A 17,421-nucleotide genomic window follows, 5' to 3' on the forward strand; every position below is an offset into this window, starting at 1 on the left:
AGGGTTGAGGAGGAACCAAAGGGTTGAGGAGAGGACAAAGGGTTGAGGAGGAACCAAAGGGTTGAGGAGAGGACAAAGGGTTGAGGAGAGGACAAAGGGTTGAGGAGGAACCAAAGGGTTGAGGAGGAACCAAAGGGTTGAGGAGGAACCAAAGGGTTGAGGAGGAACCAAAGGGTTGAGGAGGAACCAAAGGGTTGAGGAGGAACCAAAGGGTTGAGGAGAAACCAAAGGGTTGAGGAGAAACCAAAGGGTTGAGGAGGAACCAAAGGGTTGAGGAGAAACCAAAGGGTTGAGGAGGAACCAAAGGGTTGAGGAGAAACCAAAGGGTTGAGGAGGAACCAAAGGGTTGAGGAGAGGACAAAGGGTTGAGGAGAAGACAAAGGGTTGAGGAGAAACCAAAGGGTTGAGGAGAAACCAAAGGGTTGAGGAGGAACCAAAGGGTTGAGGAGGAACCAAAGGGTTGAGGAGAGGACAAAGGGTTGAGGAGAAGACAAAGGGTTGAGGAGAAACCAAAGGGTTGAGGAGAAACCAAAGGGTTGAGGAGGAACCAAAGGGTTGAGGAGAGGACAAAGGGGTCAAAATGGACCCAAAACGTTGAGGAGGAACCAAAGTTTTGAGGTGGAACCAAAGTTCTGAGGAGGAACCAAAGGAGTTGAGGTGGAACCAAAGTGTTGAGGAGGAACCAAAGGGTCAAAATGGACCCAAAGTGTTGAGGAGGACCCAAAGTTTTGAGGTGGAACCAAAGTTCTGAGGAGGAACCAAAGTTCTGAGGAGGAACCAAAGGAGTTGAGGTGGAACCAAAGGGTTGAGGAGGAACCAAAGGGTCAAAATGGACCCAAAACGTTGAGGGGGAACCAAAGTTTTGAGGAGGAACCAAAGTTCTGAGGAGGAACCAAAGTTCTGAGGAGGACCCAAAGTTTTGAGGTGGAACCAAAGTTCTGAGGAGGAACGAAAGTTCTGAGGAGGAACCAAAGGAGTTGAGGAGGAACCAAAGGAGTTGAGGAGGAACCAAAGGGTCAAAATGGACCCAAAACCTTGAGGTGGAACCAAAGTTCTGAGGGGGACCGGAAGTTCCGAGGGGGGAACGGACCTTCGAGGCACATCGTGGAGAAGAAGGCGATGTTCCGCGTTTCCAGGGGGGACTCATGGGTGCACTCCGGGGACCGCGTTTGGGGTTCCGACTCTCCCGTTAAGGAGGAATTGTCCACCTGGAAAAGGGTCCCCCACCAGGAGGAGGAACTCAATCTTCTCTCCAGGGTTTTGGGGTTTGGGGGGGGGGGGACGTTTTAAGGGGACGGACCCACCTTACAGCCCTGAGCGGAGAGGATGCGGATGTCCGCCGGGACTCGGTCTCCCCCTTTGATCTCCACCACATCTCCCACCACCAATTCGTTGGCGTTGATTTGGAGCTTCTGCCCTTCGCGGATGACGGTGGCTTGCTGCCGGGGGGAAGGGAAACGGGGACGGAACCCCGGGGTCGGGGGGGCTATCGGGGGAGGAAGAGGCCGTGGGGGGAACCGAAAGGCCGTGGGGGGAACCGAAAGGCCGTGGGGGGAACCGAAAGTCTAAGGAGGGAACTAAAAGGTGACGGAACTCGAGAGTCCAAAGGGGGGAACCAAAAGGCCATGGGGGGAACTAAAAGTCCAAAGGGGGAACTAAAAGTCTAAGGGGGGAATTAAAAGGTGATGGAACTCAAGAGTCAAAGGGGGGAATGAAAAGGCCATGGGGGGAACTAAAAGTCAAAGGGGGGAACCAAAAGTCTAAGGGGGTAATAAAAAGGTGACGGAACCCGAGAGATGAAGGGGGGAACTAAAAGTCCAAGGGGGGAACTAAAAGTCTAAGGGGGAAACAAAGAGGTGATGGAACTCAAGAGTCAAAGGGGGGAACTAAAAGTCAAAGGGGGGAACTGAGAGGTGATGGAACTCAAGAGTCAAAGGGGGGAACGAAAAGGCCATGGGGGGAACTGAAAGTCCAAAGGGGGAACTAAAAGGTGATGGAACCCAAGAGTCAAAGGGGGGAACCAAAAGGCCATGGGGGGAACTAAAAGTCCATGGGGGGAACCAAAAGTCAAAGGGGGGAACTGAAAGTCTAAGGGGGAAACAAAGAGGTGATGGAACCCGAGAGTCAAAGGGGGGAACCAAAAGGCCAAGGGGGGAACCAAAAGGCCATGGGGGGAACTAAAAGTCCAAAGGGGGAACTAAAAGGTGATGGAATTCGAGAGTCAAAGGGGGGAACGAAAAGGCCATGGGGGGAACCAAAAGGTGACGGAACTCAAGAGTCAAAGAGGGGAATGAAAAGTCAAAGGGGGGAACCAAAAGGTGATGGAACTCAAGAGTCAAAGGGGGGAACCAAAAGGCCATGGGGGGAACTGAAAGTCCAAGGGGGGAACCAAAAGTCAAAGGGGGGAAACAAAGAGGTAACGGAACCCAAGAGTCCATGGGGGGAACGAAAAGTCAAAGGGGGGAACTGAAAGTCTAAGGGGGAAACAAAGAGGTGATGGAACTCAAGAGTCAAAGGGGGGAACCAAAAGGCCATGGGGGGAACTGAAAGTCAAAGGGGGGAACTAAAAGGTGATGGAACCCAAGAGTCAAAAGGGGGAACCAAAAGTCCATGGGGGGAACCAAGCGGTGATGGAACCCAAGAGTCAAAGGGGGGAACCAAAAGTCCAAGGGGGAACTAAAAGTCAAAGGGGGGAACAAAGAGGTGATGGAACCCAAGAGTCAAAGGGGGGAAACAAAAGTCCTCGGGGGGGAACTAAAAGTCAAAGGGGGGGAACCAAAAGTCAAAGGGGGGAACTAAAAGTCCAAAGGGGGAACTAAAAGGTGATGGAATTCGAGAGTCAAAGGGGGGAACCAAAAGGCCATGGGGGGAACCAAAAGGTGACGGAACCCAAGAGTCAAAGGGGGGAACTAAAAGTCCAAGGGGGGACCTAAAGGTCTAAGGGGGGAATAAAAAGGTGACGGAACCCGAGAGTCAAAGGGGGGAACCAAAAGTCCATGGGGGGAACCAAAAGAAAGGGAGGAACTAAAAGTCCAAGAGGGGAACTAAAAGTCCAAGGGGGGAACCAAAAGTCAAAGGGGGGAAACAAAGAGGTAACGGAACCCAAGAGTCCAAGGGGGGACCCAAAAGTCAAAGGGGGGAACTAAAAGTCCAAGGGGGGAACCAAGAGGTGACGGAACCCGAGAGTCAAAGGGGGGAATGAAAAGGCCATGGGGGGAACTAAAAGTCCAAGGGGGGAACTGAGAGGTGACGGAACCCGAGAGATGAAGGGGGGAACCAAAAGTCCAAGGGGGGAACTGAGAGGTGATGGAACTCGAGAGTCAAAGGGGGGAATGAAAAGGCCATGGGGGGAACTGAAAGTCTAAGGGGGGAACTAAAAGGTGACGGAACCCGAGAGTCAAAGGGGGGAACCAAAAGTCCAAGGGGGGAACCAAAAGCCCTCGGGGGGGAACTAAAACTCCAAGGGGGGAACAAGGAGGTGACGGACCTCAAGAGTCAAAGGGGGGAATGAAAAGTCAAAGGGGGGAACTGAGAGGTGACGGAACCCGAGAGACCAAAGGGGGGAACCAAAAGTCCATGGGGGGAACCAAATGAAAGGGAAGAACTAAGAGTCAAAGGGGGGAACCAAAAGTCCTCGGGGGGACCCAAAAGCCCTCGGGGGGAACTAAAAGTCAAAGGGGGGAACTGAGAGGGGACGGAACCCAAGAGTCAAAGGGGGGAACCAAAAGTCCTCGGGGGGGAACTGAAAGTCCAAGGGGGGAACCAAAAGTCAAAGGGGGGAAACAAAGAGGTGACGGAACCCAAGAGTCCATGGGGGGACCCAAAGTCCAAGGGGGGAACCAAAAGCCCTCGGGGGGACCCAAAAGCCCTCGGGGGGAACTAAAAGTCTAAGGGGGGAACTAAAAGGTGACGGAACTCGAGAGTCAAAGGGGGGAACCAAAAGTCAAAGGGGGGAACTGAGAGGTGATGGAACTCAAGAGTCAAAGGGGGGAACCAAAGTCCAAGGGGGGAACCAAAAGCCCTCGGGGGGACCCAAAAGTCCCTGGGGGGAACTAAAAGTCTAAGGGGGAAACTGAGAGGTGACAGAACCAAAGAGTCAAAGGGGGGAACCAAAAGTCCATGGGGGGAACTGAAAGAAAGGGAAGAACTAAGAGTCCATGGGGGGACCCAAAAGCCCTCGGGGGGAACTAAAAGTCCACGGGGGGAACCAAGAGGTGACGGAACCCAAGAGTCAAAGGGGGGAACCAAAAGTCCAAGGGGGAAACAAAGAGATGACGGAACCCGAGTCCAAAGGGGGAACCAAAAGTCCTCGGGGGGAACTAAAAGTCCATGGGGGGGAACCAAAGAGTCCAAAGGGGGGAACCAAAAGTCAAAGGGGGGAACAAAGAGGTGATGGAACCCAAGAGTCAAAGGGGGGAACCAAAAGGCCAAGGGGGGAACTAAAAGTCAAAGGGGGGAACCAAGAGGTGACGGAACCCAAGAGTCAAAGGGGGGAACCAAAAGTCCATGGGGGGAACCAAAATTCCATGGGGGGAACCAAAAGAAAGGGAAGAACTAAGAGTCCATGGGGGGAACCAAAGTCCAAGGGGGGACCCAAAAGCCCTCGGGGGGGACCCAAAAGCCCCTGGGGGGGAACTAAAAGTCCAAGGGGGGAACAAGGAGGTGACGGAACCTGAGAGTCAAAGGGGGGAACCGAAAGTCCATGGGGGGAACCAAGAGGTGATGGAACCCAAGAGTCAAAGGGGGGAACCAAAGCCTTTGGGGGGACCCAAAAGCCCCTGGGGGGGACCCAAAAGCCCGGGGGGGGACCCCAAGAGTGCGAGGGGGAAGGTTTAACCTGCGGGACGAGGTTCTTGAAGCTGGCGATGATGTTGGTGCTCTTGAACTCCTGATAATACCCGAAGCACCCGGTGACCACCACCACGGCGATGAGGGCGATGGCGAGATAGAGCTGCGGGGCACGGGGGGGACCGTTAACGGGGACGGACACGCCCGGGGGGAGCGTTCACAGCGACGGACACCGCCCTTTCTATCACCTCGGAGACCTTCCCTGAGGGTCCTCTTTAAGGGACACTTCCAAATCCCTCTTCCAAACCACTGTTTCCGGAGGGGCCGCGATTTGAGGCGCGCGCGCACCCCCAGGGGAGGGCCCAGAGGTGGTCCTGCAGGCGGTGTCGTGGCTTAAAATGTCCCCCCAGGGGACATAGGCGTTCTCCAAGTGGATCCAGGTGTTCCTCAGCCCACAGAGAGGGCGGTGTCGCGGCCTAAAATGTCCCCCCGGGGACACAGGTGATGTCCGGGTGGATCCAGAGGTTCTCCAGGTGGACCCAGAGGTTCCCCAACTTGCGGAGGGCGGTGACACCACCCAAGATGTCCTCCCGGGGGACACAGATGTTCTCCAGGTGGATCCAGATGTTGTCCGGGTGGATCCAGATGTTCCCAAACCCACATGGACTCAGTGTTCCTCAGCCCGGATGTTCTCCAGATGTTCTCCAGGTGAACCCAGATGTTCCTCAACCCACACGGACTCAGTGTTCCTCAACCCAGATGTTCTCCAGGTGGATCCAGAGGTTCCCAAACTCACATCGACTCAGTGGTCCTCAATCCAGATGGATCCAGATGTTCTCCGGATGGGTCCAGATGGTCCTCAACCCACACGGACTCAGTGTTCCTCAGCTCGGATGGATCCAGATGTTCTCCAGGTGGATCCAGATGTTCTCCAGGTGGATCCAGATGTTCCTCAACCCACATGGACTGAGTGTTCCTCAGCTCGGACGGATCCAGATGTTCTCTGGGTGGACCTAGATGTTCCTCAACCCACACGGACTCACTGTTCCTCAACCCAGATGTTCTCCAGATGGATCCAGATGTTCTCTGGGTGGACCCAGATGTTCCTCAACCCACATGGACTCAGTGTTCCTCAGCTCGGATGGATCCAGATGTTCTCCAGGTGGATCCAGATGTTCTCCAGGTGGATCCAGATGTTCCTCAGCCCACATGGACTCAGTGTTCTTCAGCTTGGATGGACCCAGATGTTCTCCAGGTGGTCCCAGATGTTCTCCAGGTGGACCCAGATATTCTCCAGGTGGATCCAGATGTTCTCCAGGTTGATCCAGATGTTCCTTAACCCACATGGACTCAGCATTCCTCAGCCCGGGTGGATCCAGATGTTCTCCAGGTGGATCCAGGTGTTCTCTGAATGGGTCCAGATGTTCCCCAGCCCACGTGGACTCAGTGTTCCTCAACCCAGACGGATCCAGATGTTCTCCGGGTGGATCCAGATGTTCTCCGGATGCATCCAGATGTTCCCAAACCCACATGGACTCAGTGTTTCTCAACCCAGGTGGATCCAGATGTTCTCCAGGTGGATCCAGATGTTCTCCAGGTGGATCCAGATGTTCCTCAACCCACATGGACTCAGTGTTCCTCAGCCCAGATGGATCCAGATGTTCTCCAGATGGATCCAGATGTTCTCCAGGTGGATCCAGATGTTCTCCGGGTGGATCCAGATGTTCCTCAGCCCACACAGACTCAATGTTCCTCAACTCGGATGGATCCAGATGTTCTCCAGGTGGATCCAGATGGATGCAGATGTCCTCTGGGTGGTCCCAGATGTTCTCCAGGTGAACCCAGATGTTCCTCAACCCACACGGACTCAGTGTTCCTCAACCCAGATGTTCTCCACGTGGATCCAGCTGTTCCCCAGCCAACATGGACTCAGTGTTCCTCAGCTCGGATGGATCCAGATGTTCTCCCGGTGGTCCCAGATGTTCTCCAGGTGGACCCAGATGTTCCTCAGCCTGGATGGATCCAGATGTTCTCCGGGTGGATCCAGATGTTCCTCAACCCACATGGACTCAGTGTTCCTCAACCCAGATGTTCTCCAGGTGGATCCAGATGTTCCTCAGCCCACAAGGACTCAGTGTTCCTCAGCCCGGATGGATCCAGATGTTCTCCGGGTGGTCCCAGATGTTCTCCGTGTGGACCCAGATGTTTCTCAACCCACACGGACTCAGTGTTCCTCAGCTTGGATGGATCCAGATGTTCTCTGGGTGGCTCCAGATGTTCTCCAGGTGAACCCAGATGTTCTTCAACCCACATGGACTCAGTGTTCCTCAACTCGGATGGATCCAGATGTTCTCCAGGTGGTCCCAGATGTTCTCCAGGTGGATCCAGAGCTTCCCAAACCCACACAGACTCAGTGTTCCTCTACCCAGGTGGACCCAGATGTTCTCCAGATGGACCCAGATGTTCTCCAGGTGGACCCAGATGCTCCTCACCCCCCCGGCACCCCCTCCCCGCCTCCCACCCCACCCCAGGTGTCCTCCACCTCCCTCCCTTCCACCCCACCCCCGAGGTCCTCCTTACGTTGTCGGAGCTCCCGCGGTCTCCTTCGCCCTCCTGCACTCCGTAGGCGATGAGGCAAATGGCCGCCGCCACCCACATGAGGCACTGGAGACCCCCCGCCAGCTGACGGCCGAACTTCACGCACTCGGGGGTCCCGCGGGGAGGACGGAGCTCGTTGGGACCGTCCCGGAGAAGGCGTTCGGCCGCCACCGCCTCCGCCAGGCCCTGAGCGCCAGAGGTCAATGGGGTCAATGGGGTCAATGGGGACAATGGGGGCAATGGGGGCAATGGGGTCAATGGGGTCAATGGGGGCAATGGGGGCAATGGGGTCAATGGGGTCAATGGGGACAATGGGGTCAATGGGGGCAATGGGGGCAATGGGGTCAATGGGGGCAATGGGGGCAATGGGGACAATGGGGTCAATGGGGTCAATGGGGGCAATGGGGGCAATGGGGTCAATGGGGTCAATGGGGACAATGGGGGCAATGGGGGCAATGGGGGCAATGGGGGCAATGGGGTCAATGGGGGCAATGGGGGCAAAGGGGGCAATGGGGTCAATGGGGGCAATGGGGACAATGGGGGCAATGGGGGCAATGGGGGCAATGGGGACAATGGGGGCAATGGGGACAATGGGGACAATGGGGGCAATGGGGGCAATGGGGTCAATGGGGGCAATGGGGCAATGGGGGCAATGGGAGCAATGGGGGCAATGGGGGCAATGGGGTCAATGGGGACAATGGGGGCAATGGGGGCAATGGGGGCAATGGGGGCAATGGGAGCAATGGGGGCAATGGGGGCAATGGGGACAATGGGGACAATGGGGGCAATGGGGACAATGGGGTCAATGGGGGCAATGGGGGCAATGGGGTCAATGGGGTCAATGGGGGCAATGGGGGCAATGGGGTCAATGGGGACAATGGGGGCAATGGGGTCAATGGGCGCAATGGGGCAATGGGGGCAATGGGGCAATGGGGGCAATGGGGTCAATGGGGGCAATGGGGGCAATGGGGGCAATGGGGGCAATGGGGGCAATGGGGGCAATGGGGTCAATGGGGGCAATGGGGGCAATGGGGGCAATGGGGTCAATGGGGTCAATGGCAATGGGGGCAATGGGGTCAATGGGGACAATGGGGTCAATGGGGGCAATGGGGGCAATGGGGACAATGGGGGCAATGGGGGCAATGGGGACAATGGGGTCAATGGGGGCAATGGGGTCAATGGGGTCAATGGGGGCAATGGGGACAATGGGGGCAATGGGGGCAATGGGGGCAATGGGGTCAATGGGGTCAATGGGGTCAATGGGGTCAATGGGGGCAATGGGGGCAATGGGGTCAATGGGGTCAATGGGCGCAATGGGGGCAATGGGGGCAATGGGGTCAATGGGGACAATGGGGACAATGGGGTCAATGGGGTCAATGGGGGCAATGGGGGCAATGGGGGCAATGGGGTCAATGGGGGCAATGGGGGCAATGGGGACAATGGGGACAATGGGGGCAATGGGGTCAATGGGGTCAATGGGGGCAATGGGGTCAATGGGGTCAATGGGGGCAATGGGGACAATGGGGGCAATGGGGGCAATGGGGACAATGGGGTCAATGGGGGCAATGGGGTCAATGGGGTCAATGGGGTCAATAGGGTCAATGGGGGCAATGGGGGCAATGGGGTCAATGGGGGCAATGGGGGCAATGGGGGCAATGGGGGCAATGGGGGCAATGGGGTCAATGGGGTCAATGGCAATGGGGGCAATGGGGTCAATGGGGACAATGGGGTCAATGGGGGCAATGGGGGCAATGGGGACAATGGGGGCAATGGGGGCAATGGGGACAATGGGGTCAATGGGGGCAATGGGGTCAATGGGGTCAATGGGGGCAATGGGGACAATGGGGGCAATGGGGGCAATGGGGGCAATGGGGTCAATGGGGTCAATGGGGTCAATGGGGTCAATGGGGGCAATGGGGGCAATGGGGTCAATGGGGTCAATGGGCGCAATGGGGGCAATGGGGGCAATGGGGTCAATGGGGACAATGGGGACAATGGGGTCAATGGGGTCAATGGGGGCAATGGGGGCAATGGGGGCAATGGGGTCAATGGGGGCAATGGGGGCAATGGGGACAATGGGGACAATGGGGGCAATGGGGTCAATGGGGTCAATGGGGGCAATGGGGTCAATGGGGTCAATGGGGGCAATGGGGACAATGGGGGCAATGGGGGCAATGGGGACAATGGGGTCAATGGGGGCAATGGGGTCAATGGGGTCAATGGGGGCAATGGGGACAATGGGGGCAATGGGGGCAATGGGGACAATGGGGTCAATGGGGGCAATGGGGTCAATGGGGGCAATGGGGTCAATGGGGTCAATGGGGGCAATGGGGGCAATGGGGTCAATGGGGTCAATGGGGGCAATGGGGTCAATGGGGGCAATGGGGACAATGGGGGCAATGGGGGCAATGGGGACAATGGGGTCAATGGGGGCAATGGGGTCAATGGGGTCAATGGGGGCAATGGGGACAATGGGGGCAATGGGGGCAATGGGGTCAATGGGGGCAATGGGGTCAATGGGGGCAATGGGGGCAATGGGGGCAATGGGGTCAATGGGGTCAATGGGGTCAATGGGGTCAATGGGGGCAATGGGGGCAATGGGGTCAATGGGGTCAATGGGCGCAATGGGGGCAATGGGGGCAATGGGGTCAATGGGGACAATGGGGACAATGGGGTCAATGGGGTCAATGGGGGCAATGGGGGCAATGGGGTCAATGGGGGCAATGGGGGCAATGGGGACAATGGGGACAATGGGGGCAATGGGGTCAATGGGGTCAATGGGGGCAATGGGGTCAATGGGGTCAATGGGGGCAATGGGGACAATGGGGGCAATGGGGGCAATGGGGACAATGGGGTCAATGGGGGCAATGGGGTCAATGGGGTCAATGGGGGCAATGGGGACAATGGGGGCAATGGGGGCAATGGGGACAATGGGGTCAATGGGGGCAATGGGGTCAATGGGGGCAATGGGGTCAATGGGGTCAATGGGGGCAATGGGGGCAATGGGGTCAATGGGGTCAATGGGGGCAATGGGGGCAATGGGGGCAATGGGGTCAATGGGCGCAATGGGGACAATGGGGGCAATGGGGTCAATGGGGGCAATGGGGACAATGGGGGCAATGGGGTCAATGGGGGCAATGGGGGCAATGGGGACAATTGGGGCAATGGGGGCAATGGGGGCAATGGGGGCAATGGGGACAATGGGGACAATGGGGGCAATGGGGTCAATGGGGACAATGGGGTCAATGGGGGCAATGGGGTCAATGGGGGCAATGGGGGCAATGGGGGCAATGGGGTCCATGGGGACAATGGGGTCAATGGGGTCAATGGGGGCAATGGGGGCAATGGGGGCAATGGGGTCAATGGGGGCAATGGGGGCAATGGGGACAATGGGGACAATGGGGGCAATGGGGGCAATGGGGTCAATGGGCGCAATGGGGGCAATGGGGGCAATGGGGGCAATGGGGTCAATGGGGGCAATGGGGACAATGGGGGCAATGGGGGCAATGGGGTCAATGGGGTCAATGGGGCAATGGGGGCAACGGGGGCAATGGGGTCAATGGGCGCAATGGGGTCAATGGGGGCAATGGGGGCAATGGGGTCAATGGGGGCAATGGGAGCAATGGGGTCAATGGGATCAATGGGGACCATGGGGTCAATGGGGACAATGGGGTCAATGGGGGCAATGGGCGCAATGGGGTCAATGGGGACAATGGGGTCAATGGGGGCAATGGGGACAATGGGGGCAATGGGGTCAAAGGGGGCAATGGGGTCAATGGGGGCAATGGGGCAATGGGGTCAATGGGGTCAATGGGGGCAATGGGGGCAATGGGGTCAATGGGGGCAATGGGGTCAATGGGCGCAATGGGGGCAATGGGGTCAATGGGGTCAATGGGGGCAATGGGGTCAATGGGGTCAATGGGGTCAATGGGGGCAATGGGGACAATGGGGTCAATGGGGGCAATGGGGTCAATGGGGGCAAAGGGGGCAATGGGGGCAATGGGGTCAATGGGGGCAATGGGGGCAATGGGGTCAATGGAGGCAATGGGGGCAATGGGGGCAATGGGGGCAATGGGGACAATGGGGTCAATGGGGGCAATGGGGTCAATGGGGGCAATGGGGGCAATGGGGGCAATGGGGGCAATGGGGGCAATGGGGTCATTAGGGTCAGTGGGTCAGTGGGTCAATGGGGTCAATGGGGTCAGTGGGTCAATGGGGTCAGTGGGGTCAGTGGGTCAGTGGGTCAATGGGGTCAGTGGGTCAGTGGGGTCAGTGGGGTCAGTGGGGTCAATGGGTCAATGGGTCAGTGGGTCAATGGGTCAGTGGGTCAGTGGGGTCAGTGGGGTCAGTGGGTCAATGGGGTCAGTGGGTCAATGGGGTTAATGGGGTCAATGGGGTCAGTGGGGTCAGTGGGTCAATGGGGTCAATGGGGTCAGTGGGTCAGTGGGTCAGTGGGTCAATGGGGTCAATGGGGTCAGTGGGTCAGTGGGTCAGTGGGTCAGTGGGGTCAATGGGGTCAGTGGGTCAGTGGGGTCAATGGGGTCAGTGGGTCAGTGGGGTCAGTGGGTCAATGGGGTCAATGGGGTCAATGGGGTCAGTGGGTCAATGGGGTCAGTGGGGTCAATGGGGTCAGTGGGGTCAGTGGGTCAGTGGGTCAGTGGGTCAGTGGGTCAATGGGGTCAGTGGGTCAGTGGGTCAGTGGGGTCAGTGGGTCAATGGGGTAAATGGGTCAATGGGGTCAGTGGGTCAGTGGGTCAATGGGGTCAGTGGGGTCAATGGGTCAGTGGTTCAATGGGGTCAGTGGGGTCAGTGGGGTCAATGGGGTCAGTGGGGTCAGTGGGGTCAATGGGGTCAGTGGGTCAGGGGGTCAATGGGGTCAATGGGGTCAGTGGGGTCAGTGGGGTCAATGGGATTAATGGGGTCAGTGGGGTCAGTGGGTCAATGGGGTCAATGAGGTCAGTGGGTCAATGGGTCAGTGGCGTCAGTGGGGGTTAATGGGGGTCTATGGGGTCAAAGGGGTCATTGGGGGCCAATGGGGGTCTATGGGATCAATGAGGTCAATGGGGGTCAGTGGGGTCAATGGGGGTCTATGGGGGTCAATGGGGTCAATGGGGTCAATGGGGGTCAATGGGGGTCTATGGGATCAATGGGGTCAATGGGGGTCAATGGTGTCTATGGGGGTCAATGGGGTCAATGGGGATCTATGGGGGTCAATGGTGTCTATGGGGGTCAATGGTGTCCATGGGGTCAATGGTGTCCATGGGGTCAATGCGGGCAATGGGGTCAATGGGGGTCACAGTGGTCTATGGGGGTCAATGGGGTCAATGGGGGTCACAGTGGTCTATGGGGGTCAATGGGGTCAAGGGGGTCTATGGGGGTCAGTGGGGGTCAATGGTGTCCATAGGGTCAATGGGGGCAATGGGGTCAATGGGGTCAATGGTGTCCATTGGGTCAATGGGGGTCAATGGTGTCAATGGGGGTCAATGGTGTCAATGGGGGTCTATGGGGGTCAATGGGGTCAATGGGCTCAATGGTGTCAATGGGAATCAATGGGGGCAATGGGGTCAATGGGGTCAATAGGGATCTATGGAATCAATGGGGTCAATGGGGGTCAATGATGTCTATGGGGGTCAATGGGGGTCAATGGTGTCCATGGGGTCAATGGTGTCAATGGGGGTCAATGGGGGTCAATGGTGTCTATGGGGTCAATGGGGGTCAATGGGGGTCTATGGGGGTCAATGGTGTCTATGGGGTCAATGGGGGTCAATGGTGTCAATGGGGGTCAATGGTGTCTATGGGGTCTATGGGGGTCAATGGTGTCTATGGGGTCAATGGGGGTCAATGGTGTCTATGGGGGTCAATGGTGTCTATGGGGTCAATGGGGGTCACAGTGGTCTATGGGGGTCAATGGTGTCCATGAGGTTAATGGGGTCAATGGGGGTCAATGGGGTCAATGGGAATCAATGGGGTCAATGGGGGCAATGGGGGTCAATGGCTCAATGGGAATCAATGGGGGTCAATGGGGGTCAATGGGGCCAATAGGGATCTATGGGATCAATGGGGTCAATGGGGTCAATGGTGTCTATGGGGTCAATGGGGTCAATGGGGGTCTATGGGGGTCAATGGTGTCTATGGGGTCAATGGTGTCTATGGGGTCTATGGGGGTCAATGGTGTCTATGGGGTCAATGGGGGTCACAGTGGTCTATGGGGGTCAATGGTGTCCATGAGGTTAATGGTGTCCATGGGGTCAATGGGGGTCACAGTGGTCTATGGGGGTCAATGGTGTCCATGAGATTAATGGTGTCCATGGGGTCAATGGGGGTCACAGTGGTCTATGGGGGTCACACGGGTCAATGGGGGTCAATGGGGGTCACGAGCGTCCCAGGGGTCACGGGGGTCCCTGTGGGTCGCGGCGGCCATTGCTGACCTTGGTGCAGCTGCTGCCGTAGCGCTGCTCCAGCGCCGCAACGTCCAACCGGTGATCATCCTGGGGGGGACACCAGTCCGGACCAGTGCTCCCAGTTGCTCTCCCAGTCCACACCAGTTGACCTCCCAGTCCCTCCCAGTCCCCTCCCAGTCCCTCCCAGTCCCTCCCAGTGCCCTCCAGTTGCCCTCCCAGTCCCTCCCAGTCCCCTCCCAGTCCCTCCCAGTCCCTCCCAGTCCCTCCCAGTCCCTCCCAGTTCCCTCCCAGTCCCTCCCAATCCCCTCCCAGTCCCTCCCAGTCCCTCCCAGTCCCTCCCAGTCCTCTCCCAGTCCCTCCCAGTCCCTCCCAGTTCCTCCCAGTCCCCTCCCAATCCCCTCCCAGTCCCTCCCAGTTCCCTCCCAGTCCCTCCCAGTCCCTCCCAGTCCCCTCCCAGTCCCTCCCAGTCCCTCCCAGTTCCCCTCTCACCACTTCCATCTCTTTCTTCATCTCCTGCAGTTTCTCCTCCTTTTTTCCCCCCCTCCTCCGGGGTGGGGGAGGGGCGCTCCGCATCTCCAACCGCTCCTGGGGGCGGAGCTTCTGTCCGTCTGTCCGTCCTCTCCTCCCTTCCCCCCTCTGTCCGTCCTTCTGTCCGTCCCCTCTTCCATTCCCCCCTCTGTCCGTCCTTCTGTCCGTCCCCTCCTCCATTCCCCCCCTCTGTCCGTCCTTCTGTCCGTCCCCTCTTCCCTTCCCTCCCTCTGTCCGTCCTTCTGTCCGTCCCCTCCTCCCTTCCCCCCCTCTGTCCGTCCTTCTGTCCGTCCCCTCTTCCCTTCCCCCCCTCTGTCCGTCCTTCTGTCCGTCCCCTCTTCCCTTCCCCCCCTCTGTCCGTCCTTCTGTCCGTCCCCTCTTCCCTTGCCCGCCTCTGTCCGTCCGTCTGTCCGTCCCCTCTTCCCTTCCCCCCCTCTGTCCGTCCTTCTGTCCGTCCCTTCTTCCCTTCCCCCCCTCTGTCCGTCCTTCTGTCCGTCCCCTCCTCCATTCCCCCCTCTGTCCGTCCTTCTGTCCGTCCCCCATTCCCTTCCCCCCTCTGTCCGTCCGTCTGTCCGTCCCCTCTTCCCTTCCCTCCTCTGTCCGTCCTTCTGTCCGTCCCCTCCTCCATTCCCCCCTCTGTCCGTCCTTCTGTCCGTCCCCTCCTCCCTTCCCCCTCTGTCCGTCCTTCTGTCCGTCCCCTCTTCCCTTCCCCCCTCTGTCCGTCCGTCTGTCCGTCCCCACCACCTTCTCACCTCTTTCCCCATCGCCTCTCCCAGTTCCGTCCCAGTTTGGTCCCAGTTTGGTCCCAGTTTGGTCCCTTTATGCCCTCTTCCTCCGCCCCTCTTTGGGCTCCACCTCCTCAGAGGAACCTTTCATGGTGACCTTCAAAGCCCTTCTTGGAGGACCTCCAAAGCTCCTCCTGAAGGACCTCCAAATCTCCTCTTTGAGGACCTCCAAATCTCCTCTTTGAGGACCTCCAAATCCCCTCTTGAAGGACCTCCAAATCCCCTCTTTGAGGACCTCCAAAGCTCCTCCTGAAGGACCTCCAAATCTCCTCTTGAAGGACCTCCAAATCCCCTCTTTGAGGACCTCCAAATCTCCTCTTTGAGGTCCTCCAAATCCCCTCTTTGAGGACCTCCAAATCTCCTCCTGAAGGACCTCCAAATCCCCTCTTGAAGGACCTCCAAATCCCTCTTTGAGGACCTCCAAATCCCCTCTTGAAGGACCTCCAAATCCCTCTTTGAGGACCTCCAAATCCCCTCTTTGAGGACCTCCAAATCTCCTCTTTGAAGACCTCCAAATCTCCTCTTTGAGGACCTCCAAATCTCCTCTTTGAGGTCCTCCAAATCTCCTCTTTGAGGTCCTCCAAATCCCCTCTTTGAGGACCTCCAAATCCCCTCCTGAAGGACCTCCAAATCTCCTCTTGAAGGACCTCCAAATCCCCTCTTTGAGGACCTCCAAATCTCCTCTTTGAGGACCTCCAAATCCCCTCTTTGAGGACCTCCAAATCCCCTCCTGAAGGACCTCCAAATCCCCTCTTTGAGGACCTCCAAATCCCCTCTTGAAGGACCTCCAAATCCCCTCTTTGAGGACCTCCAAATCCCCTCTTTGAGGACCTCCAAATCCCCTCTTGAAGGACCTCCAAATCTCCTCTTTGAGGACCTCCAAATCTCCTCTTGAAGGACCTCCAAATCCCCTCTTTGAGGACCTCCAAATCTCCTCTTGAAGGACCTCCAAATCCCCTCTTTGAGGACCTCCAAATCCCCTCTTTGAGGACCTCCAAATCCCCTCTTTGAGGACCTCCAAATCTCCTCTTTGAGGACCTCCAAATCCCCTCTTTGAGGACCTCCAAATCCCCTCTTTGAGGACCTCCAAATCCCCTCTTTGAGGACCTCCAAATCTCCTCTTGAAGGACCTCCAAATCCCCTCCTGAAGGACCTCCAAATCCCCTCTTTGAGGACCTCCAAATCCCCTCTTGAAGGACCTCCAAATCCCCTCTTTGAGGACCTCCAAATCCCCTCTTTGAGGACCTCCAAATCCCCTCTTTGAGGACCTCCAAATCTCCTCTTGAAGGACCTCCAAATCTCCTCTTTGAGGACCTCCAAATCCCCTCTTTGAGGACCTCCAAATCTCCTCTTTGAAGACCTCCAAATCTCCTCTTTGAGGACCTCCAAATCTCCTCTTTGAGGTCCTCCAAATCCCCTCTTTGAGGACCTCCAAATCCCCTCCTGAAGGACCTCCAAATCTCCTCTTGAAGGACCTCCAAATCCCCTCTTTGAGGACCTCCAAATCCCCTCTTTGAGGACCTCCAAATCCCCTCTTTGAGGACCTCCAAATCCCCTCCTGAAGGACCTCCAAATCCCCTCTTTGAGGACCTTCAAATCTCCTCTTTGAGGACCTCCAAATCCCCTCTTTGAGGACCTCCAAATCTCCTCTTTGAGGACCTCCAAATCCCCTCTTTGAGGACCTCCAAATCTCCTCTTTGAGGACCTCCAAATCCCCTCTTTGAGGACCTCCAAATCCCCTCCTGAAGGACCTCCAAATCCCCTCTTTGAGGACCTCCAAATCCCCTCTTGAAGGACCTCCAAATCCCCTCTTTGAGGACCTCCAAATCCCCTCTTTGAGGACCTCCAAATCCCCTCTTGAAGGACCTCCAAATCTCCTCTTTGAGGACCTCCAAATCTCCTCTTGAAGGACCTCCAAATCCCCTCTTTGAGGACCTCCAAATCTCCTCTTGAAGGACCTCCAAATCTCCTCTTTGAGGACCTCCAAATCCCCTCTTTGAGGACCTCCAAATCCCCTCTTTGAGGACCTCCAAATCCCCTCTTTGAGGACCTCCAAATCTCCTCTTGAAGGACCTCCAAATCCCCTCCTGAAGGACCTCCAAATCCCCTCTTTGAGGACCTCCAAATCCCCTCTTGAAGGACCTCCAAATCCCCTCTTTGAGGACCTCCAAATCTCCTCCTGAAGGACCTCCAAATCCCCTCCTGAAGGACCTCCAAATCCCCTCTTTGAGGACCTCCAAATCTCCTCCTGAAGGACCTCCAAATCCCCTCTTGAAGGACCTCCAAATCCCCTCTTTGAGGACCTCCAAATCTCCTCTTGA

General features: G+C 57.0%; 1 protein-coding gene across 1 annotated transcript in view; it reads right to left on the bottom strand.

The window, feature by feature from the left end:
* Positions 1-15,162, bottom strand: part of ATP4A (ATPase H+/K+ transporting subunit alpha) — a 57,390-nt gene extending 42,228 nt beyond the window's left edge. The window contains exons 1-7 of the mRNA XM_054052596.1: positions 15,068-15,162; positions 14,277-14,372; positions 13,815-13,874; positions 7,369-7,572; positions 4,838-4,951; positions 1,305-1,439; positions 1,091-1,208 (exon numbers count right to left, since the gene is read on the bottom strand). Of these exons, the coding sequence (XP_053908571.1) occupies positions 1,091-1,208; positions 1,305-1,439; positions 4,838-4,951; positions 7,369-7,572; positions 13,815-13,874; positions 14,277-14,372; positions 15,068-15,079 (739 nt within the window). The 5' untranslated portion in view covers positions 15,080-15,162. The remainder of the gene's footprint in view (positions 1-1,090; positions 1,209-1,304; positions 1,440-4,837; positions 4,952-7,368; positions 7,573-13,814; positions 13,875-14,276; positions 14,373-15,067) is intronic.
* Between the last annotated feature and the right edge of the window lie 2,259 nt (positions 15,163-17,421).

This window comes from Cuculus canorus, chromosome 35 (assembly GCF_017976375.1).
Source record: "Cuculus canorus isolate bCucCan1 chromosome 35, bCucCan1.pri, whole genome shotgun sequence".
NCBI lineage: Eukaryota > Metazoa > Chordata > Aves > Cuculiformes > Cuculidae > Cuculus > Cuculus canorus.